The sequence below is a fragment of the Taeniopygia guttata genome, chromosome 7 (genome assembly GCF_048771995.1).
Source record: "Taeniopygia guttata chromosome 7, bTaeGut7.mat, whole genome shotgun sequence".
NCBI classification, from domain to species: domain Eukaryota; kingdom Metazoa; phylum Chordata; class Aves; order Passeriformes; family Estrildidae; genus Taeniopygia; species Taeniopygia guttata.
Genome location: NC_133032.1, coordinates 8861464 through 8885922, shown reverse-complemented (window position 1 = coordinate 8885922; position 24459 = coordinate 8861464). Strand labels below are relative to the sequence as shown.

The window sequence follows — 24459 nt, the reverse complement described above, 5'->3', positions numbered from 1 at the left end:
CTCACACTTAATATGAGAGTTAGTAAAATTGTAGCCATTTTTTCCCTTCTAGGCATCCCTGTGCAAGGGGAAAAAAGTAAATAAATACAGCCCCTGAAGTCCTAGATCAAAATGCAAATACTTAACCAGACTAATGTTGCCCAGGCAAATAGTTCTACTATTTCCTAACTTTCTAACTTTCTGCTTGGCTCTGTAGCCTTGCTATTTGCATTCGTATTTAGTTGTGTAGATGAGTGAAATTATTAATAGATTTGTGAGTGTGACATGTACAGCTGAGTGTCCCCTACTGTGAATAACAAAATTACCAGTACAGTCCAGGGATCTGGGGTGTGGGATTTGGCCCCTCTAATTTCCTTCCATCCACGACCTCACAACATCCTTGCAGTCCTCCTGAGTTACCTGCCAGTTTTCCAAATGACATAAACTTTCCTTTTTAACCTGAGTTACAAAGAGAGAACAGCAGCTGAAAACAGAGAAGGTGCATCATAATAATCAAACCAAAGAACTGCTTAATGCTGTGTGGTGAGAACACCAGAGACATTCCCACTGCCACTTCCATCAAGGAAATGCCAGTCTACACCTGCTCTGAAGAAGACACCCCAGTCCTGATCAAATATGGATGGAAATTTTATGTTCATATCCCAAGCAATGCAAACCTTCAATTGCTTCATAATGGAAAAAAGGAAAGTATTCAATGAGTGGAGTTTTGTGGGAGAGAGAAAACAGCAAAGTTTCACATTTCTCTGGAGTAGCTACTACCAGAAGGGAAAGCATAAAGGAGGCACACACCAGGCTGTGCTTAGAATGATATCAAAAGATATAACTGATTTTGTTCAGCACTTTTCTGTGTTTGAATTACACATGTAGCTCAGGAATATGGGGTCAGCATTACAGTTTGGCCCGGGTAGCATTAACTTAGAGTAGGAAGAGGAAGAAAACTCGATGTTCATGGGACAATTTTCTTGCAATGCCTTCTTGTTCTGCCATCAATAACTGCTCTCCTCAGGGAAAATAAAATACATGTGTGGAATTCTTTTCTAATATATTTTGTCAAGGACATTAACTACATTCTTATTTTTACTGTCTGTGGGAAAAAACATCATCCTATTTGCATAAAAGGCTGATGTGAGACAAGAGCTGGTTCCCAGAGCAAATCAAAATCTTGTAGCACGCCAGCAGTATATTTCACCATCATAAATGTTATGCATGACTTTATAGTTTGCCACACACACATCAGCCTGCAATAAGGAAAGGGCATCTTTGAAGTTACCAGTCATGACTGCTAATAGACTCCTTTTACAGAAATTTGAAAATGCAAATTCAGATGCTCTGCCTGGACTGCAGAACAAATGAGCCTCAGAGGCAGCCCCACTGCCCTGGCCCTCCATTTGTGCCCACTCCTTTCTAAAGTGCTTGTGCCCCTCCAAGCCAATGCATCCAGATTTCCAGTGGCAACAAGCACACCATGAAAGGTGTCAGGGAGGAAGATGGTGGGGCTCATGCTGATATTTGGGCTGGGAATGGTCAGGGTGCATGGATAAATGTGCTTTACCATCTCTCCAAAGTCCTGCATTTAGGGTGGCTGAGAAACCCTGGGAAATGTCTTAGTTCACATCTCTTTTAAAAAAGAATCAAATACATCAGTTTCTTTCATCATGAAGGCCTAACCTATTTTTAAGAACAGTTTTCCTCCATTCCCTTAACAAAAAGCCAAGAGAAAAGAGAATTAAGCTTTGTGCAACAATCCAGCCAAACTGTGATTAGACATGGAGTGGTACCCAAGAGTAAATTATTCCACAAATAAACACTGAATAGTGTTTCTGTGTTTGACTTCAGCTTTCTGTAAGTCTTCATGTAAGTCTTTTTTCTGTTTGTGCTCCAGTTTCTCCAAGTTTGGTTCCTCTTCCTTTGTTACTGGGTAAGGACAGTAACAGTGTACTGAGCTTTACAGTAATAAGTCTTACACATCTGTTTAAAACAAAGGTATTTTTGATACTTCAAATAATTGGAGGGAAAGCCAGTATTCCTGAAAATGCAACACTAAATACTTTTGAAAAAAATAATGACACACTGTAAAGTGCACATCAAAGATAAATTAGGTAATTATCTTGAATAAAGATTTGGTGCACCATCAAACTATCACTGCAAAACATGACTTCCATAAATGTTATCTGGAGAAAGCTGGTAGGAAAGACCTTAAAAACAAGTTTCTAATTTAGAGTGAAAAAAATTGTACTTTCTGACTGTTGTTCTGGCTTGCTGGTTCTTGTTCTGCCAAGAGACAGCAATTTTCTCTGAGTCTGCAAACACTAGCATTTTAATAGCCCAGATGAGTAGTAACCTTTGACAGGTTTGGGCAGATAAGGTGGAATTAATGTCAAGTTCTTTCTGAAGGGATTTATTTACCCTCTGTTTTGTCATAGATATTAAAAGGTCAGATCCAGCCCTGATATCCAGCATCATTATGTATGTCTTAATGCTTCCAGGACACTTGGATCATGAAAGCTAAGAAAAAACTTACAGCTAATGTGACTATTAATTATGAGGGTACCTGATAGCCTCAGGAAGAGGAAACATCCCCCCCTTGGACACCTGGCAAGAATACATTATAAATCTAGACTTACATGAATCCAGACTAAATTTCAAGCAAACTTTGTGGAGTCATGCTGCAGTGATCACTTACACAGAAGAATATTAATTTGAAACTTGGTGATTAGCCAGAACTGATGCAGGAAAGTTGAAGGTCATGATTTTGGCCAAAAATAATAGAAAAAAACAACCAAAAAAAAAAAAAAAGGCTCAAAAATAAAAGTTAGGACAGAGAGATTTCTGTACTACTAGTAAATCTTGCCATGTTCATTTTCTAAAGTGAGTAATAAAGAATTATTGGTAATTCTGGATTCATAATTTTCATAATTTATTAATAGCACTGCAGGACTACATGTTGAAAATTGATAAAGTATATTCATCAATAGAGTAATAAATTTAAGTGGCAGCACATAACTTCAGATCCTCTCAACTGGGTAGCCCTAATATTTTGTCAGCCCAACAAATCTTTTTCTTCTCCCTTTAATTTTTAGTTAAAAAAAATAGACATAAATCCTTATCAACAGTGTTTGCAGCCCAAAAACTTAAATCTCATTGAACAACTATATTATCTGATAAAAAAGTTGAATAAAGCTTTTTTCTCAGTTCTGAGAATTAAATATAGTGAAACTTAATACGAAGAAACAACTAACTTTTAAAGATTTTGTTAGCAAAATCCTTTGAGGCTAGGAACTTTTACCAGCAAACACTGCATTGTCCAGTGCACAATTCCCTCCTTGCTGCAAGTCCTGCCTCTGTGTCCAGGATTTCAGGAATTACCTTCCCTGTCCGGCTGCCCAGGAGCCGCTCTGGCAGTCGCACTCTCACACTGAGCGGGACTGTGGCGCGTTCGCAGCTGCGCACACAAAACTCGCAGTCAGACCAGCTTTCCCTAACACCTCTTGAAATAATTTCATCTTGATCCAATAACTAAATAACAAAATAACAGCTTGAGCTGGTGTCTCTGAGGGCAGACTCTGAACAAAGGAACCTCTGGGCTTTTATACCCTCACACTCTAAGGCAGGAAAATCTGGGGGCCATCGGCTCCTGCCCCCCGAAGCTCCACCTGCAGCTGCTCAGCGAGAACTTCTCAGTGCCTTGCTAAAGGCATTCCAGGGGATGTCTCACTCCAGTACAAATGGTTTCCATGATGAGAGCAGCTTTAAAAATGGGACAGCACTGGTGACAAAGTCACCAGGTGTCCTAACTGATGCTGGAGCAATTAAACTCCAAGCTGAAGAAAGCAAATTCTGACCTAACCTACGGCATATTAAAACATGAATACCATTATTCAGTATCTATTTCCAAAGAGGCCTTTAATGTTTTGCCCACTGGGTAGCAGGTCCAGAACTGCCTCCAACATTACCAGAAAACTGCAGCACACAAGGACTAATGAACCCTGGAAATGACCCTTGGGATCACAGAATGAAGTCCAAGGTCACATATAACAGACACAAATAAAAGCCCTACTTAGAGCTTTCATTTTGAGAACAGTAGTGGACCAGAATTTTCAGTTGTATCCTATAGTCAAAGAAAAATGGAAAAACTTCTCTCTAGATATGTGAGTATTTTCTCTAGAAAAATTAGTATACAATGACTTTTAGAGAATTAAGCTTGATGAAACCAAGACTTTTTTTCCCTTGGTTTTTATTCCTGAAATCTTGAGTTCATGGTGTTTCTTTCTTATAGGAATGGTACAAGGTATTCCCTTTGCTACTTCTCAGAGTAAGTTTGTATATATTTTTTGTATGCACTACATTAATGTTTAGTAGCTAAGTGGCAACAAAACCTGTGCTATAAAAGTTAATAAAACCACTAAAACAAACAGTATGTAAGGAAATTACCTCCAGCAAAGCTGGTAGAAGAACTAAATAATATAAGCAGCAAAACTACAATGAGAAAAAAAAAGGAAAATCAAGGTAAAAAGAAAGAGAGGTTCTATAGAAGGAACTCTATCAGTTTCTGTAAGCAGGGAAGATGACTCATTGATCTAAATAAGCGCCAAAATCTGCTGATCTCCATGCAAAGCAAACACCTTCATTGGGATAACCTTCAGTGTGCCCCACAATAGCACCTATTTTAACGCTTGCAAATTTTCTAGCTTTCTTTTTTATACATAATTTATCTTTTTACTGAATGAGCAACTGCAGAAGAACAGTACATCGCCTCAAAGTATTCTGCTCATCCCTCTTAAAAAAAAAAATCAATAATTTATAAATATGGTTTTAATACATTTCCCATTACCTTCCTGTTCTACCTGCTATTTCACTCATATGCAAGTTCAGGGAATTTTTTTGCTGGCTAAGGTGTTTTGCCCAGTGTCGATGACCATCTCACACCTTGGCATGCCACAATGGCCCAAGAAATCTGTGTCTGCAGCAGATTTTTAAAGAAAAGGTCATGTCTACAATACTGAATTAGCCCCCAAAGGCACACTGATTAAGCAGCCTTTGCTCCTCTCTTGCCCCTGACTGTCAGCCCTGCTAATCAGTAAAATCAAGCTTCTAAGCTCCCATATCTATTATGCTCTTCTCTTCCTTTTTCTGGGAAGGGCAAGGCAAGGAGTGACAGCTCACATGCGAGATAAAAACCAACAAGCAAACAAAAGAAATGCCTTTTGTTCCCCTATAGATACTTCTAAATGCTCTGATTTAACATCTATAAAGGAGGTACCTCTGAAGCCCCACAGAGGAAAAGAACAAGTGACAGCTCAAGTTTGACTGAGTGTGAAGTCAACTTGCACAAAGTTACTCCAAAGTTTTGCAGTGAGCCCTGAAATCTAAGATGTTGAAGGACACAGCTGCAGCTCCCTCAGTGTAGAGACTGACAGAGGCAACCATTTATGGCTCTTAGCAAAACCTAGATGCATTTGCTCAGACAGCAAGCAACTGAGTGGGTTTAACAAGCAGGATAATAGCTCAGGGTGTCATTTTGATCTGAATACATAATTAAAGGGGATCAAGAAAAGGCTCAGGTTTAGAAGTGGTCTTGAATATCTGCAGCCTAATTAGGATTGATTTTGCCAATCACTGCTCAGCACACGACTCTTCTGGTTGCACTTGTTTCCAGTAAAACATGTCAGCTGCCTAGAAATCAGCATAGCTTCCACAGGCACTACCCACCTAGAAAATGGTGTGGGTTCAAACCTGGCCTATGATGCTTAGATACAAATCCTATGGGCTGCTATCTTTTAGCTTTAGATTACTCACGACAAGTGCAATCAATAAGGCTTGTTAGCCTGAGGCTCAGAAGGGCTGCAGCTGTTTTTTCATCTTAGCCTGCACGTGTAATATGATAGGGCAGCGAGGGGGCACAGATGAAGTGGCTTGTTATTTATGACAATATCAATCAATGCACTCTATTGCTAAATGAATTAAATAGCATTGCAATAACTGGTTTTTCTGCTGCAACTTTGGTTTTTAAAAATTGCACAGAAGAGTGATATTGATCTGCCTAAGTCTACTGCCATTTTACTTCAGTTCTTTTGCAGTGGAACAAAGTCCCATCTACCACTGCCAAAAAATTTATGTAACCATAAAACTCGATTCATCTAAAGGCTCACAAAAGGATTTGAGCAGATTTAAGCCTTTGAAATTTAAAGGGGATCCTAAACCTCTCAGGAAAACATCTGGTTGACCAAGGAGATTGGACTCTGACCACTCAACAGAAAGGTTCCCCAATTTCCTGCAGTCCTGTTTATCTGTATCTCAGCAGATATTTTGCTGCTGCTTCTGCTAATGTTCTACCTCCCGAAGGTGGGCCTACTAATAAGGCAGTGGTCACTAATGCCAGCAGTGTTCTCGATGTCATTACAAATGGAAATGGCTGGGAAAAATACAAGATAACAAGAAACAGACACCTTGGGAATGAAACACCTGTGCTCATTTGGATGTGAAGGATTTGGGACTCAGCTCTGCATCTCGTCTGAAGGAAGGCTCACCATGGAGCCATCATTTCTCTCATTATTTGCCACTAAGAGAAGAATCATTTCATTCTGGCTCACTGGGCCAGAAGATCAGAAAACCACAGGGAACCTGAATGTGTCTCTTGGCCACAACCACTCACTTTATCATGGGAATACCTCAGGAAATGAAGCATTTGGTGTTGAACAGCTGTGCTTTTGCCCCCAAGGGAGGTCCAAGGCATACCAAGACCTAGAAGAATGACTCAAGGTAGCAAGAAGTAAATGGCTGCACAGAGATAAATGCTGCAATTTCAGCTTGTAACCAGCTATTAAGAATGTGGAAAAAGTTCAGTCTATTTGCCAAATCTTAATTACAGTGACCCCATTTATATAGCCATGTGCTTGAAAGCTAGCAGGTATAATTGGGCCAGGAAGGTAGTGATTAGCATGTGATAAAGAAAGATGTCTAATTGCATGATTTAAGACAAATTGATAACAGGCCACAGCTCACTGTCTATGGCTGCTAGACATGTAGGACTGCCTGCACTGCTCCTTCATCTGTGACATTTTGTTTATCACTCTGCCTGCTGCTACCCAGACAAATAAACCCTCTGGGATCATTTGATGCTGCATTAGGTTTTGTGCTTGAATGCATAAGGGTCCCTAGAAGGAAGCAAGAGGATTCTAGTTACTATGTAATCTAACAGACAAACAGCATCAAAATTGCTGTTCAGTTTAACATGGAATTCTGGGCTAATATCCAGGAATTTGCCTGTGTACCTGTACATCCTTCAGTTATTCTTTAGCATGCCTCTTTCTTTTCACCTCAAAGTCAATGGCATTTTTAGTTTTGGCAGGGTCTGTTTTTTGTTAAGGATAGAGGGAATGGGACAAAATATTTTCTGGCTACAGAGCTGTCAAAAGCACAGTCAAGAATAAAATGGCTTCATAAGCAACAAGGGCCTTGGAGGCCATGAAATCAGATGATTTCCTTGAATGACAATATTAGGGTGGTGACAACCAGGGAAAATCTTTGGTGGGCATGAAAGCAAACTCAAAGTCTGAATCCTCCTAATTCAATCTAATTTGACCACTGAACATCCAGCAGATAAAATGCAGATAAAATGTAGAAAAGGTGTGTTTTGAAGTGTGAATCAGCTAATTTTTTATACCCACTGAAAGCATCTCCAAAAAGGAGACATAGATGGCTTCTGTGTGAGAGTTTAATTGTTGTTTTTTATTTTATTTTTTGCCTTTTTTTTTAACCTGGAAGAATAAGCAAGTACTGCAATCAATAATGAGGATTGTGTTAGTGTAGATCAGACTTTGATTTGGTGTATGCAGCTAAAGGAAATTTGCTTCCTTCCCCTTCCCTTTTACAACCAACTGTATGAAGTAAAAATCTGGACTAATTCCAAGGGACTAAACCAATTATGATAAATAGCTAAATTTGTGAATATGTAGAATCAACTGATCATTGCATAATTACTTATACCCCCAAGGCTATGGTAAAAACGTGGCAGCAGAATCATCGTTATTTTGGTCACAGTAATTATAAATCATCATCGTTGCATTCTTGGCTGGATGAACGCCACCTGAAACTCTGCCTTCCCTCTGTGTCTCGGATTTGCTTCTCCACTGTCCTATGAATTTAAGATATTTTTACACATATACATATGTGCTCTGCATGTTTGCCAATAACTCTTGAAACCTGCCTTAAATATCTGTGAGTTAATTTCATAAGAATATTCTTTGCAGATCACCAATTCTGTTAACCTTTAGAGTGATGTATGCATAACCACATGCACATATTTCTCAGGCTGGAATAGCACACATATTTTACAGGGCTATAACCAAATAATGTAATAATGTCCATGGACATAAAACAGTGTCCATAAACAGCGATACCATTATAAGCCTTCAAATACTAAGGCTAAGCACTAAATGCTGACCTCCACCTTGACAGAAGGAAAAGAAGAAGCAAAGTTAGGTGAAGGATAATGTGAGATCAAGGCCTTATTTCATGGCAATCTGCTGCTGCTGCAGTTTTAAAAATCAGACTGCAGATATGCATTTGTTTCTAATGGCTCTGGCCATCCACAAAGTGTAAAGTGTAGACATGAAGAAAGGCCCTCAAGATAAACAAATTGGCAGAGAAACCATTTTCCAGGGAAGGAAAGAAAAAAAAAAAAAAAAAAAAAAAAGAGAAAAAACAATCTCCAGAGCAAATAAGACAACTAAGTAGGTAACTTTCAAGTTCAGCAAGTATGTAATTGCAAAGCCCCAGTCTACAATATCTTATGTTGAGCACCTAATTACAGGTGTGGGATGAAATCCTGGAACCACTGGAAGTTTTATTACAGAGGTATGTGGAATCAACATTTCAGATTTCCTCATTTCTAAATTGCTATGCTTCATGGCTCATTCTGTAAATGTAAATGCATGAGTTAAGTGCCCATATGTTTGCCAGATCACGGGCTAAAACCTTCATTCAGATGAGTAGTTACTTGTACCTGAATAACCTCACAGGGTTTAGAAAGCACTGTTCAAAGTCAGTTAGCATTTGCTTTAAGTAGAAGTAACAGGAAGGAGGTATTAAGAAATCCCAGAATCTTTGTAACTGTCTTTAGATCCTTTTCCCCTTGATAATTCACACTGAGAAATTAAACATACCTCTGAATTCCATAAATAAAGGCTATCTAGGTTACTCTCCACTATCCTCTTCACTATAATATATACTCCAGCTGGAGAAGCAACCAAAACAAAAGCAGTGTATTGTGGCCCAATCAAGGGGGACAGAAGAGTAGTTAAGGAAAAAGGTTAATTGAGAGAAGAAAAAAAGAAAAAATAGCATTAAGGATAAAGCATGAAGATGCCTTTTTCATTCCTGCAGTACTCAAAATTCCCCTTCTCCTGTGAGGAAATTCAGCCAACACATCCAGAAGCTACTAGACATGACCTCCATGGCCGTCAGATTTCAAACAGCCAGTTTCATAAAGGGTGGCTATCTCTCCCTTTTTTTGTGTCTATTTTCATGAGTCCCACAGGTTCTGCAGATAGTAGGATAGCAGAGCACATCAGAATGTTTTCTCCTTGCTATAGTATCTGAACTTAAGGTTTGCTGCCAACAAGGAGTTGCTACCTGTAAATGTGTCAGTCATAAACTACGTGACTGTGATACAAATCACAACTAGTTGAAATTTGTGAAATCTTTCTATAGGGATAGCCCTGGCTTTGGCTGACTGAACTTTGTTATGGTTTGTTGGGTGTAATTTGTTAATACTAAGTGCTCTCTACAAAAGTCAGCTGCACACTTCAGCTGTCTGCACTGATGTAATAAGGAACTTGGGTTCTGATTCTGGGATCTAACTCTGTTTTAGACATTACAAAAGTGTTCTCAATACTAAAACCAAGAGTTTTGATCTCCTTTTCAGAGGCAACAAAACCAAGAAAAGGCACATTTCAGTGCACTAATCTCAAACATTCTTCAGCATAAATTATTAATGGATTTGGTAGTGTGCTTGTGAATTTGTAACAAGAAAAAAAGCAGAAGTTAGAAAGTGTAAAGATATTAGAGAGTGCTTATGAAAAATCACATATTGGATGTACATATTGTATAAAAGCCTGAATACATACATCTGGAACACAAATTATAAGCAAGGAAAACTACCCATTGTGAAGACACATAATGAACAAAGTGACAGATGCTTGAACAATGATTCCATTGCAAAACAATGTAGAAGCCATGATGTGGAAATCTCTCCTAAATCTCTACAGAATAGTTTTTATCCAGAGACTGCTTTATGGGAACAATATTGATGTGTGCCCTCTTCCTTGGAGACAAAGTCTTTTCCCTGAAGTACTGTGTCATGCAAGAAGGCAGTATTTGTAAGGTATCCTTCAAGAGGATGATTCTTAGTATCTGCTCTCCTGACTAAAATCTATCTCTATTAATTTACTGGTAACAGATCACAGAAGGCTTCTTGGGAGACATATTTTCAGTATTTTTCCTTTCCTTATCCTATTTAACTTTTTTTAACTGAAGCCTAAATTAGAAAGCATCTGCTGAGCATATGGAATTTACAAGTATTACCATTAATGTATACTGCTAACATTAAGATTTTTCCAGCAGGCACATACATATTCTAACTGGCATACAGACACTCTTGGTCTGAAGGACTCAGCAAGGAGAGATGAATAACTGTGGACCAGCTCTGTAGTGCAGCATGAGCATTTGTGCCCAGAGGAAAACAGAGGTTCGGATCCGACACAAATAAAACACATTTTAGATGTTTAGAAAGTCGCCCTGTGTCAGCAAACTGTATAACAGAAATACAAAATCTGGATCCAGAACACAGACTGCCATTTTCTTTTGATAGTACAAGTGAATTCCTGCCCTGCAATCTTAAGAATCTCAGTTTTCCCCCAAAGCACCCAGAGAAAAGATTTGAAAGCATCAGCCAAAATTGGCTATCATGCCAGTGCCAAAAGGACCTGCACCTCTTGGATCCATGGGGATTTATGGAAGGAGAGTGAATAGAATTGCTAGTCATTGCTAGAATTGCTTTAGTCTTTAAAACAGTTGCTGAGCAAAAAGGTGTAAAGCTCTTTTAGATCAGCTTTCCTAAATTAACTAGGACATGTTCTGATGCTTTCTTGACTTTCTATCAAGACAAAGACTCTCCTGAGTCAACCATGACATGGATTTTCAAATGGTAATTCTAATTTCCAAATGGAAGTTATTGTAAATGAAATCATTATTTTCGCAAGCTGAACCTAAACTTGAAATACTCCAAGGCAAAATCTTTCCATACAAATTTTCCAAAAAGTTCAACAAATCTTATCTTGAGTCAGCTAGAATCTTTTCCAGAGAAGATTTGTCCATTCTTATCACTCATATGGGAGTCTGCATATTTAAAATAAAATGTGGCTCACATTTAGTTTCTCTGAGCACAACAGTTGACTAGTTTTTATTTGAGTCAAATCTCACCTCTCCTTCAAGCTGTAAGGTAGTCTATATATGGAATCTTTCATCATGTTTCCAGAGCTGCATTTGTACCTTCAACTCTCAATATTTAAGAATATTTATTCCCTGAAGGGTAAAAGTCCTTCCAGTACTGATATGTCAGGATTTACTCTTTACTTTGGTTTGCTGAAGTTTATTTTCACATTTGATTACTAATCCCATAAATGTTAACTAACTCCAGTAGAGCAGGTGTAGGCAGCTCCCCTAAAGTGTCAGACACACATAAAAAAATTCCAGTTACGTTAAATTTCAAAGGAATAGGCTTATTCATTCCACAGACAAATTTTGTTCTTACTTATTTGTACCTCAAGGAATCTTCTAAGGACTTCTATCTTTCCCTATTCCCTGAGAAACAGCTTTGAGAGTCAAAAGTACAATTGGTATAATAACCTTCAAGATTAATGATTACATAAGTGTTTTGAAAGTTCTCAGGCACTAAAATTTGGGAGTCACCAAAAGATGTAAAATCTGGAGTACACATCTGATAAAGCAATATATTAAAAGAGGTCCTTCATAACAAGAATAATAACTGAGTTATTTTTTTAAATATCACTATTTTCACTAATTGTTCTTTGTTTTATAAATAGGAAAAAGATCTAATAAAATATATTCAATATTTATATTGTTTCTATATCAATAATAAAAGAAACACTGTTTCCAGACTTGAAATATCCCAGCACAGGCATGGGCAGTTAAAAATGAATAAATCTCATAAAACTAATTTCTTAATGATGATGAAAACAAATAATTTTAAAGCTCTTTATGCAAGGCAAAACTCCCTTCTTCAGCCTAAAAAAATAAATCCATATTAGCTGAAATGACTAGGGGTTTGGGAGGAAGGAATTCTGCAAAGATCATCTTTCCAGCCCTGTAAAGATGATGTCACTACAGAATTTCTTAGTTTACATAAAAGAAAAAAAATATTACTTATCAGACAATTATAATTGCATGCCTACACTTTTTTTTTTTTCTTTTTTTAATATATAACAAGGTCACCTTAGCTTACACATCAGTTAAGACGAAAAAGCAAAAAAAAGCATTGGCACCTCAGTTCATTCAAGGAAGAACATTTCATTATCCTCACAGTTTGGGGATCCCTGATGGGAAAGGGCCCCAGGGACAGCAACAGGCTCCCAATCAGATCATAAAAGAGCAATGCGGCAGAATTTCCACACGACCAAAGACACTTGCAGAACGTGGGACCTTTAACAAATAGCCTAAGAAAATGAAAGTTTTAATAAATCAGGGTCCACCCCATAAATCATCTGGGCCTATCTGTTTTCCCATCTTCCCATTCCTGCATTGCCACTATGCAAAGATCCAATCTTAGTTCTGGAGTTTCTGTGAAAACAACACTTTTTCAAGAAAGTACCTCAGAAACATTTTGTAGGGGTCTCTCTGCAGCTGATGAGTGTCTAGCAGCAGGAAACACTGGGTACATTAACACAAGGTGGAATACAAATCTGCTAACCAAGGGGAAAAGAAGAGGATGAGCAGAAATGAAAAACCCTCGGTTTCTGCTGCTGCTGACTGAAGATGTAATGAAACTGTTCTTCATTCCATCTTAGACACCAAAGCTCTGGTCACTGACTGTAGCTCTCTAGCTCTCCATCTGTCTCTGTCTTCCCTCATCTCCATTCCTCTCCTTTCTCCTCTTTCCAATCACTTTACAAGTGTGTCTCATCACTAAACCTGGTGTCTACATAAGATCACACCCCTCTGCCAGTCCTGGAGGGGTTTGCAATGGTTTTTTCATTGCTTGCCTCTCTCCCATGTACAATTTTCACTAGCCACAAGCAATAAGTTTCTATTTCTCTGCTCATGAACTTCTCACTACAGGATTAATCCAATATTTAGAAAGGGCTCAGAGCAAAATCAGTGCAATCTTGTAACAGCTACTGAAGACCTGAACACTACAACTCAAACCAGTTTATTTATTTGGATTGATCTAATCTACTACTGAATCAGTAGAAGTGAAGTGACATACTTTTCAGCAGCAGGAAATTTGTCTTATTTTACAGTACATAACAGTACAATAAGAGTACTCTTGTTAGTTGGTTCCTCACAAAAGAATTGGTTTTTCAGACAGCTAGAACCACTCATTTGTTCCAAAAATATACCAAACAACTGCAAAGGAACTCACTGAACTCTGTAGGCATATGGATTACATACCTATTTGTTCTATATTTATTCAGAATTTATAAAAGCACCTATTTAAGGCTTCAAATGTCATGGAACATAATTTGCAAACAAAAATAATGAAACTTGGTCTACTGATATAAGAGTTGCTGGCTAAACTCCACCATCTAAGAGGAAATGTCCCCTATTTTTCACATGAACCATCTTAGCATACCACAAACAAAATTTTCTTAGTAGATGCCTGGAGGAGAAAACAACAGCTTTCTGATTCTGGCAAACAAAACTGCTGGAAATAATTGGAAGACACTTAAGTTTTGAGACCAGACATCACCAACCAGACCCATGCCAACCACTCTTCCCATTCCAATCCATTATGGCCAACACTATGGAGTTGCACCCTATAGATGCTAGCACAAAAGCATCAGAGAGACACGGTCACAGAGAATATCCAGTAATGAGAAATTAGAGAACATTTCTCAGCCTTCCTGAAATGGTTACAGAAAATATACATTAAAGGCAATTTGCAAAGGTATAAGACTGGGAAGTCAGTAACAACAGCACAAACTGTCAATAACTGTGTTTCTTGCAATTTTTTCTGGGTCAGAGTGAATTGCTGCCAAACACCATGCACAGAGAATTCCTGAGGACACTGCTGATGGATAACATGTTAATATCAGCATGAAATTATCTAGACTCCACCTTAATATCACTTTACAGTTAACCAATGATAAAAGCACATTATAAGGTCATGGAATTAATATAAAATTCAGTTAGCTTAAGGCTAACTCCAGTATCTTGACAGTAAAGGGTTATTTGAAATTTAAGTATATCCATTTTATTCAGACATAAATCTATACAGAGTGCACTTAACAAAAACAGATATACTGACACTTTGAATTATCCTCCCAACAGAAGAACTGCCCTGGCAATATCAAGAAAGACAGATTTCCTGAGAATGTGCTCAGGAGGCCACGTTTGCAGCCAGAATTAGAAGCAAATTAGTAACATCCAAACAGCATCTCAGAATCAGGCAGTCTTAAATCTGAACAGTCCTAATTATAACAAAGGGATAATGGTAGACTCTTCAAAATCTGTAATAAAATAGCAATGAAAACTTCTGGAAAACCTTGTTTCCCTGCAGCAAGACTGAATTGCTTTCTGCATTCCTACTTGAAAGTAGCAATTTGATTTTTGTTTCTTCTTCTTTTGTTAGAGCAAAGGTGATGAGAAAGGAAATAATCCATAGATACTTACTGCTTAACACCTATTTGACTGGCAATAATTACTGTGCATAAAGGAGTTTAAACATATCTTAATACGAGTATAGCAGGAAGCATTGTAACAAGACAAGCAGAAACTCATTCTCTAACCCAAGCAAACAATCTGGGACTTCTCATTACTGCATGTGGAAATTTGCTCTGGTCTTGCTTGGAGGGTGTTAGAACTGGGAGCTAAAAGATGCTATAGAATAAATTAGCACAATTATAAATCTGACAAGAAGATTAATATTCTAACTATGTTCACAATAATTAACTCACCAAAACAGTTCCAGAGTCATTATCCAGCTAGGGTGGAATGGGAAAGTTTACAGCACCCCTGTAGATTTATAAGCCAATTAAGGGTGACCCTCCTCTAGACTTCATTAGAAAAGCCTCTGGTTCAGCAAAAGCTCACACGTGCAAGCAAGAAGTTTCCCAATGAAAGGGAATGCAAGGGATCTTTGCCACCTCTATTAAACACTTTCCCTGGGCCCCTGGAAATTACACATTCCTAATGCATCCTCAGCCTCCTGCCGACTCTCCAACCCTTGCACAGCATCCTCACACCTGTGAGAAGCACCACACCACTGGGGCACTGCTACAGGAGGGGGGCTCTGCTTTATTCCCTACATGACCAATGTGTCTTGGTCCAACACTACAGGAGCACTTCAGATCTTCTGATGCAGCTCTAGAGTTAGGGCTCTCCGCCCCTCTTTCACACAGAGCCATCTTCTGCCTTCCATGTGCCATGGACAGCAGATTTATCAGAACATTCACCAACCAAGGCAGCTGATTGCAGCTGACCATTACGAACCAGCACACTCCTGCTCAGTGTGCCCTAGATGTGAATGGGACTGCACAGAGTGTGAACTATCTCCTTGCCATCTATGCCATTTTCCCTCTTCATTGCCTTTCTGCACTGATTCATTGTTCTAATATAAAAGCCTTCTCTGCCACTGTTAGAGAAGGCTCCCTTTATCTCAAATTCCACAAGCTCTCCTTCTCCTTTCAAAACTTTGTATAAAGAAAATCTCTTTTCTCCTTTTATTGCATACATCTATGCTTGTGTCATCCCTTCCTTTGTGCCTTCCTGCATAATTGTGTTTTTCAGCTTTGTAAAGTATTTTTCAATATAGATAGCATAAAAATTGCAATCTAAAATGAAATAGCATTGTATCACAACCCAGACTTTTTTTCCCAGTAAAATACACAATTCGACCTGACTCAAGCTGTGATGTGTATGCAGGTAAAGCAAATTCTGAATTATTCAACACTTAAAAACACTGAAAAATCATTTACTTGTTACAAGCAGTAAGATTTATGTTTTATGTCTCCCAATCAATAGCTAGTGTGTCCACACATAGCTGATTTATCCATATTGAAAATATAATTATAAGTCTAGTTTGCTCTGAACCACAGAGTCCTTTTGTAACAAGATTATTTAAATACAAATGGGGTTGGAAAATTGGTTTTAAATGGCTAATCCGTCTTGTCTTCAACTCCAGCTGCAGAATTTACTAACATCATAAACACAGGCTGAGTGAAAACTTAAAAGGTTTTCTGATTCTCCCCGCGATCTGTCTATGCAGTCCTCATTAACAGGGAAGTTGATGGGAGCTGTATGCAAGCTGGGAGAGGAGGATAATAAGCCTTGTAATCTCTATAAAGAGAAAGGGATTTTTTACTGGTGATATGTCATATATGCTGGTGTGCAAACATCTGTCTTATTGGCAGCCCAATAAAGAATTTATGTGCCCAGGTCTCCCATGCACTGCAGAGCATCTCTGCCATATGGGTGGACCAAACTTACACCCACAACAACTGCTCAGAGCATCAGAACACTTGCAATAGGGACCATCAGACATTCTTGGGATCGTTAAGAAAAGTTTCATCTGGACAGATTTACTTGGGGATTATTGAGGGCCCTGCTGCCTTCCTGCTGTCCCCACCAAATGTGGTTAATGGCCTGGTGATATGCAGCGGGGAAAGGCTGGGACAAGCATGCTCCTCCAAGAGAGCACTGCAGCATCACCAAGTGGGAATACACCACGGCTTTCTCTCTGAGTCATGCACACAGGCTGTGAGAAAATACAGATCAAATCTGACTTGGGTTGAATAGTAATAAAGGACTGGTAACTTGCCACCTCAACGCTGATAGAGGAAACTACTGGCTTAAATCACCCTTTGACAGACCATCCCATCCACCCTGGGGAAAAAAAAAAAAAAAAAAAAGAAATAAAAAGGAAAAATGCTGTGTTTTACTGTTTATTTTCTTCATAGCAGTGTAATTGGTATGGGGGTCTGGTTTGGGTTTGTGCTGGAAATAGTCTTGAAAACTGAGTGATGTTTTCATTCCTGCTGAGCAAAAAGCATCACTGAACCAAAGCCAGCACAGATAGAGATCCCCAAGTCTGGAACTACCCCACTTGTGACAGATTGGAACAGTGTACACTGCCACAGATTGTGACAGTGGAGGCTACCCTGGGGGGCTGCTTTCCCAGCCTTCTGAAATGGTCCACTACCTTAAGTCAAGGGCAAGGGTTCTTTCCTAGGGGTATGCAATGCAGAACTTCCCTTACAGCTATTCAAGAGTCAGATGTTCAGGGCAAGCACCATGTTGTGCTTGTCCTCATTTCATCCAAGGGTCTGAAAAAACCTTTAACATTCAGCTGGACAGCACACTTCTATGTTTCTTCTTAGCTGGAAAAAACCCTAAGGAAAGGATAACTGCCAATAAAAGAGGAACACTGCATAATTAGAAATTATAATTCTATACACGCTACTAAAAACCTCTTTGGCTTTCCTCTTTGTGCTTCGAATGGCTCTCTAGATCTAATTTAATTCAGTGAAGAAAATCCAAAAGTGCCAGGGAAAAAAAATCAACTTTTTCTTTAGTTAGAATAAAAATTGTACAGAAGGACTTCTTGATCTTCATTAATTCCATGGGTAAGCATATAAGTTCTTAAGTGGTAATGAGACTTGCCTGTTTAGGTGGACTAAAGTGTCTAATGAAATGTCAAATGAGCCTACTTTGGATTTACATTATCATATATTTCCATCAGGAAACTTTGGTGAGGCATCCTAACAAACCTTTCAAGCTCTCTGGGAACATGGAGCAAATGGTTCTTCTGGACTGGAATTACATTACTGGCTCACTAGGTCAGGGTGACTCCTAGATACTAAGGTAATGAATGGTAAATTTATCCAAATTCTTTGTTTCCTTTTCCACACCCAAAGTCTATTTCATTTTTCCTCAATTATATAGAGAAATATCCTCTGTAGTCTATGGTGGTTTCCATTACAAACATGTACAAAAAATATCTCTCCAAAAAGCAAGCATCCAGGTCTGCTGAGGCTTTGGAAGCTGTGTCAGTTTCTGCCCTGAATCAACTTCATGCCTGATCACTCTAGTAAAACAAGAGAGCCCAAGTTGCTCATAATCCTAATTCATTGTTAAATGCTGCTAGACTTGTTTTTACTCTCATGGGCAGTATTACGTGCCAGATAAGAAACTCATAAATTTAATCCTTATGGAATTAAGATTTGCTGTGATAAATTCTATTTGTCTTTTCAAGTTTCACTTTACAAAGAAAAATTTAGAAAAGAAAATAAAAGTTCAAGGGTTTCCAGAAAGAAAAGTACTGAAAAGTTTGACACATAATAAAAAATTAATTTGCCCTAATACAAAATGTCAACAAACCACATAATATTTTCAGGCAAAGAAGCACTTAACTGACACCAAATCTGTAAAAATATGTCAGTATGGATTTCAGATTCCCAGGAGTGGAAGTCAAGAGACAGATGAAATGATCAGTATATTCAGTCCAAATTCCACTGCTTTAAAATATATATATATATATATATATTTACATACCAATCAGAGCAAAGACAGCCTAAAATAACATTTCAAGTGACAGGTGAAGCACTTGACAACTTTATGACCATCTTAGGACCAAAGTTGCATTCCTAAGGGAAGAAGGATTTCCTTAGCTTTCCCTGAGTCAAGCCATGATAAAACAAAATTATGATACCATGGATTTTAGATGCACAGGAGTTCACCTCCCTGTACATGCATCTCCACTGCCACCACACACTTGGGGAAAAATTAAGCAGCCCTTCTCCCCTTTTCCTGCTGTATCCCAGCTCTCATCACTCACAGTCATTATATTCTGGAAGCAAAATGTGCTTTTGTGACACAGCATTTAAGCAAAGTATTAACCAATAAAGAAACATAAGTGTACTTGTACCTTAACGTGCTCCCCTTTATTTTCGTGAAGAATCTGTTTTATTTAACGCGACATTATTTCATGCTACCAGGGTTATTGATGCACAGAACTTCACCACATAGCGTGGGGAGAATCTGACCATTTTTTTACCCATTCACTAACAACTGATATTTTCTGTAGAAAAGGAAAGCTTGTAAACTTTTCCATCCACACCTGTGGTGCCACCGCTGCCCCCATGCACTCCTACCAACAGCACACACTGAACTTGTGACATAGCAATGGCCAAGTCTGCATCAAGTATTAGAAAAAGCCTTTATTGCTTTTAGTGTGTCTCCTAAATCATCCCACAACCCATGCTGCCACTCCAGGCTTCTCCAGCTGAGGAACAATTTACCACCCATCTTCCTCAGCATGATCTCGCTTGTTCTGGCCAAACACGTGTAAGGCATAGAATTAATTTTCATCTTTCCTGGAGAAAGCACGAAGGTGATTAGCCCCATTTACCCTGGTGTGCCTGAATCAGAGCCAACCAGGCACAAAAGCACACAGGTCATTTTAAGTGCCCTGATCATCCTTGTAGTCTGAGAAGCAATGTACTCCTGAGGGCTCAAGCTTGTATTACACAGACAGTCGGTGCCATAACCCATTTAGATCAAACACCCCGTGGAGTCGCTCAGGTCTGCTCTCTCACCACTGCAGCACTCCTCAGTTGTGAAACCAGAGCTGCTTATCCAGTCACCCAGAGGAGCCTGACCCAAGAGCTCTGGGGCCAAAGGCACTGCCAGGTCGGACCTACCCACACAGCGTCGTCCTGTCTGTACTGCCTCCAGTTGCGGCCGGTGTCGCTGAACGTCAGCGCGTAGGCGCTCACCCAGTCCGAGCTCCCGTAGCGGCCCTGCGTGGCCACCGCCACGATCTCCACTCTGTCTCCCAGATCAACCTGCAGCCACTGCTGCTCGTTGGACTCCAGCGGGGACCAGCCACCAGCTCCTGAAAGATTGGATGGGGAGATTTAGATAACAATGACAGCACAAAAAAATTACGCTTGATAAAGAACCTTTAACGATTTCAGGTCATCACAGAGGACTCTACTTGAGCATTCAGCTGTTTTTTCATATTTTAGTATTAGGAAATACACTACATGAGGTGTGCTTCCATCAGGTTATCTTCATTAACCTAAAGCTCATGAGGAATTTTGAATTTCTAAGACATTTTATGGAAATTTATTCTTTTCCAGCTGTACAAATATCAATGAGGTTGGCACATGCTCAATCACAAAAAAAAAAAAAATTCATATCTATTCCCTCCTTGCAGTTCTGGGAATGTGGACTTGTAACTTGCAGTTTGCTTTGATATTTTCCTTTTTTGCTATGTTCTGAAAGAAATGCAAAATGTTAGTTATTTTTATTTAGCCCTGTTAAGTATTTGGAAAAATTGTTAAATTACAGCTTATAAATGCATTTCAGATAATTTGTTGTAAAGCTAGAAACCATTTGATTGAACACCTAAAAGGACTGCCTTCACACTGGAAAGCAGGCTGTCTCTGACATGAGCTTGTAATTCATGTTTGTTCTTTAAAAGTAAAGATTTGCACTATTCCTTGAATTCCTCCAGAGGTTAAACAGGCCTGTGGCAACACCAAGCCAATGAAACAGAACTGCAACCACTGCTTGCATTTTACCACTTTGCTCACTACGATATATGGAAGAAAATTGAAGATTATGATTAAAAAGCAAATCATTCAGACTGGAATATATTATTTTATTGTCTCCTGCTTTTTTTTTTACACCCTAAAATTACAGGCTATGTTTATTTTTCTTTAACTTGTTTCTCCTTGCACACATTTATTCTCTGCATACATCTGGTGGTCAGTTCAGCCTCACCAATAAGCAACCAATGCAGCTCTGAAGAACAAAAGCCATCAACCAAGCAGCCAAGACAGCAAATTTTGAGGCTGCTACTGCTTCTGCAACCCAACACCTTTTTGTTTTGTCTTTTTTTAAGGAAGTTTGGAAAAGCACTCCACCATGTCTACAGTGAACACAATCACATTGGGAATAAAATTGAACATATCTGTCTCAAAGTTGCTCCATTAAAAGTTCATTGAAGTGAATAGAGTTGAAAAATTAATAAATGTGGTTTCTATCAATGAACTCAATTTCAGTAACTCTGCCCTTTTACAAACATCTTTTTTTTCCTGGTTGGCATTGTACTTTCCAATTCACAACTGAAATCCCTTTGTCCAAGAGTAGGTGTTAGAATTGTCATTATTACAATTTATTAATATAGGATTTACCTGAACTACTGGAATGGAACCATACCTGTATTGTTCCTGCTTCCCTGGATGACTCGGCCTCCATTCTTCTACAAGAACTCTCCAGGGAAAGGAGTTTGCAACCAAACCAACATATACTACTTCTGAGTGCCATGATTTACCCTTTCAATCACAACAGAAGTCTTCATCATCACTGATTATTTTACCTGCCTTAAATAGAATACTCTGTCCTATGAGCATGCCATGAAACACCTAATGAGAATTACTAGGAATTTCATCGCTGATTTCTTCTTCAACTACTTCAGAGCTCTTTCAACTCCATACCTATATATAGCTTATATAAAACTATAATGCCTCCTGTTAAAAGTCCTAACAAGGTTACCTCTCACACCACATTTTTTTATTTTGATATTTTAAGTGCCATATAGAAAGGTACAAGTTTAAGGTACAAACTACAGAGCTGTATTCAAAGACAGCAAACTACAGATTTCTCCTACACACAATTGTGACTATTGCACACAGGAACCAAGGGCAAACTTCCTTTGGATTTTAATATCCAGTATCTAAAATAGACTCTGAACACAGTGGTTGCTGCCTTTTTTATTCCAGTAACTTATATAAAAATCTGCTTCAGAAGTTCTGGCAAAATTGTTCCATTCACGACTCAAAGGAGCCTATTCTTTATGTTTTCAGCACATTTTAAAAGAAAGTTGGCATTTTCAACTTTCCTTCATTCAACACAGAGAACAACAACTAGATGAAGGAAAATAACTTGTAACAAAAATATTTTGTGAGTTTTCCATTAAAAAACACAAAAACTTTGCTTTCTATGTTCTAGTTTATACATAAATTCTTAAGCCAAGCCTGTTAGCACAGATGCTTCCCAGTAGTATGTCAAACATCATAACTAAATATCTACTTTAGGCTTTCTCCTTTCTGCTGCTAGAAGTGGCAGGAATGTGATACACTTTCAACAAAAGTGTTTGGCTTCACTGTACACTGCTATTTTGCAGCTTGAGCACAACACCACAGGCTTCTAATTTCAAATTCAGACAAATGATACACACTGAACAGAAATTTGGGAGATCTGTGCTGAGCTTGAGCCCTAAAATCATAGATTGCATGGTATCTCTGAACTGCATCTCTCTTTACATGACAAGCACATTTGTCTGCTGGGAATGTCACTCTTTAGATGCAAGCACTGCAGACACAGCACTGCCACCTGCTCGTAGCATCACCTCTCCAAAGCTGCTCTTCCAAGAAAGATTGGTTATCAGTTACAGGCCATGACTTCACAGAACAGCAGCTGCTTAGTATATTTTTTTCCCGTGGAGAAGCAAGCCCACTGTGTTTTCCCTCTCCCAAGTCTTCCACCATTACTATTTCCACAGGTGGACAGTAATTCTACTGCGAGTAAGGATGGCAGCTAAAATGCCTGCAATAGCAAAGCTGCATTGGCTGCATGACTGAGGGCAGAACTGAAACTTTTCCCACTGGGCCTCTCTCACTTCTGCTAGTAAAGCAAACATGTAGCTTCTGCTTGCTTCTGGTTATCCCAAATCCTCACCAAATACTGCTGTAAGAGCCAAAAATCAATAAATGTTCTTTTTCCTCCACATTTACTCTGTCATACAGAGTAGGTGGCACAAGGGATACTGGCATTTTTTCCAGCAGTCTGCTCACTTCTTTTATGCACATCATTCCTGACAGTGTGTTAACAACCCATCCTGTACTCTTTCTCGTTAGTAGCAAAAAATCTCAACTAAAGCAGAGCAACTATTTAGAGCCCTTTGCTCCTCTACCCACCTTGATGCTTGCCCTGTGGAATGTTTGCCAGCACAAGCCCAAGACAAAGGACAAGAAGGCTCTAACAGGCAACAACACAGGCTACTGAAGACTCAATTTACAGGATGTCAAGTCCTCTGAACAGATACAAGCATAACCCAACGTCTTTTTCCTGCAATTGGGCACAAACATATTGAAGAGGACCACACGACTTTTATTAACTGTGGCATAAACGCAAACCAGACAAAAATTTGGCTTTGATTATGCTCATCAGATCTGCACACGTGTTTTAGGTGTGTTAAGATGTCCCATTGTCTCTCACACAAAACTGAGAGACAGGATGTTCAGTATTTCCCCTTTCTGCCCACCAGGTTCCCACTGGCATCAGCAGGATTCTGCACATTTTGCTACACCATCATTCCTCACAGCTCACACATTTCACATCTTCTGGGGATTATTTCAAAGGAGGCATTCAACATGGTATGGTATAGGAAAATACCCCACTGGAGAAACAATACCACAGGAATCTGATATATTGTTCATATTCTCCATGACAACAAATCATAATGTTAGAAATATGTGGAGAGCACGGATCTGATGGTTTCTCAGTTGGAGACCCATATGATTCCAAGAAATATGATCAAATACTTTTGTTTCTTTTTCAGACTGTTTGTACATTTTGCCATAGTTGTTTCAAAAATTCCATTTAAGCCCAGTGTTGCACAGTCAATGCTTTTTGATGTTCCCCAGGGCTGCTCAGGATGCCCATACTTATTTGTAGTTGATTATTACAAAGCAAAGGGAATTATTATTTCCACCCTACCTGCCTTGCAAACAGCTCAAATGGCTTTATATACAGCACTAAAAACTCTTGGACTTCCCACTGCAACTAAGTGCTTCCCTGCTGCAGAATTTTACTTTAATGCCCAGATCAAACACTTTCTGGCCATAAAATAAATTCTTTTTGACATTATATATGCTTTATATTCTCATACATAATTGTATATACTGACTATTCAGGCTGAGAGCTAATATGAACTGAAAAATCTTAGGTGATACAGTCATACTGTAGCAATTTTCTTATTATTTTTCATTATTTATTTACTGTATACAAAGAAGCTGATAAATCCCTCTCATGGGAAAATAATATATTTCATACCTCAGAATCGTATTTATCAGAATTATACTAGCTCTTTAGCATTACCAGTACAGATTTATCAGCATTTTAATTAAGTGCTTTCAGCTGTTCACACAAAGC

The 24459-nt window shown here is 38.8% G+C and overlaps 1 protein-coding gene across 2 annotated transcripts in view; it reads right to left on the bottom strand.

Moving 5' to 3' along the window:
- Nucleotides 1-24459, bottom strand: part of CNTNAP5 (contactin associated protein family member 5) — a 414440-nt gene that overhangs the window by 178002 nt on the left and 211979 nt on the right. For both annotated transcript variants that reach the window (XM_030277243.4, XM_072932032.1), the window contains one exon: nt 19938-20131. In XM_030277243.4, the coding sequence (XP_030133103.4) occupies nt 19938-20131 (194 nt within the window). The remainder of the gene's footprint in view (nt 1-19937; nt 20132-24459) is intronic.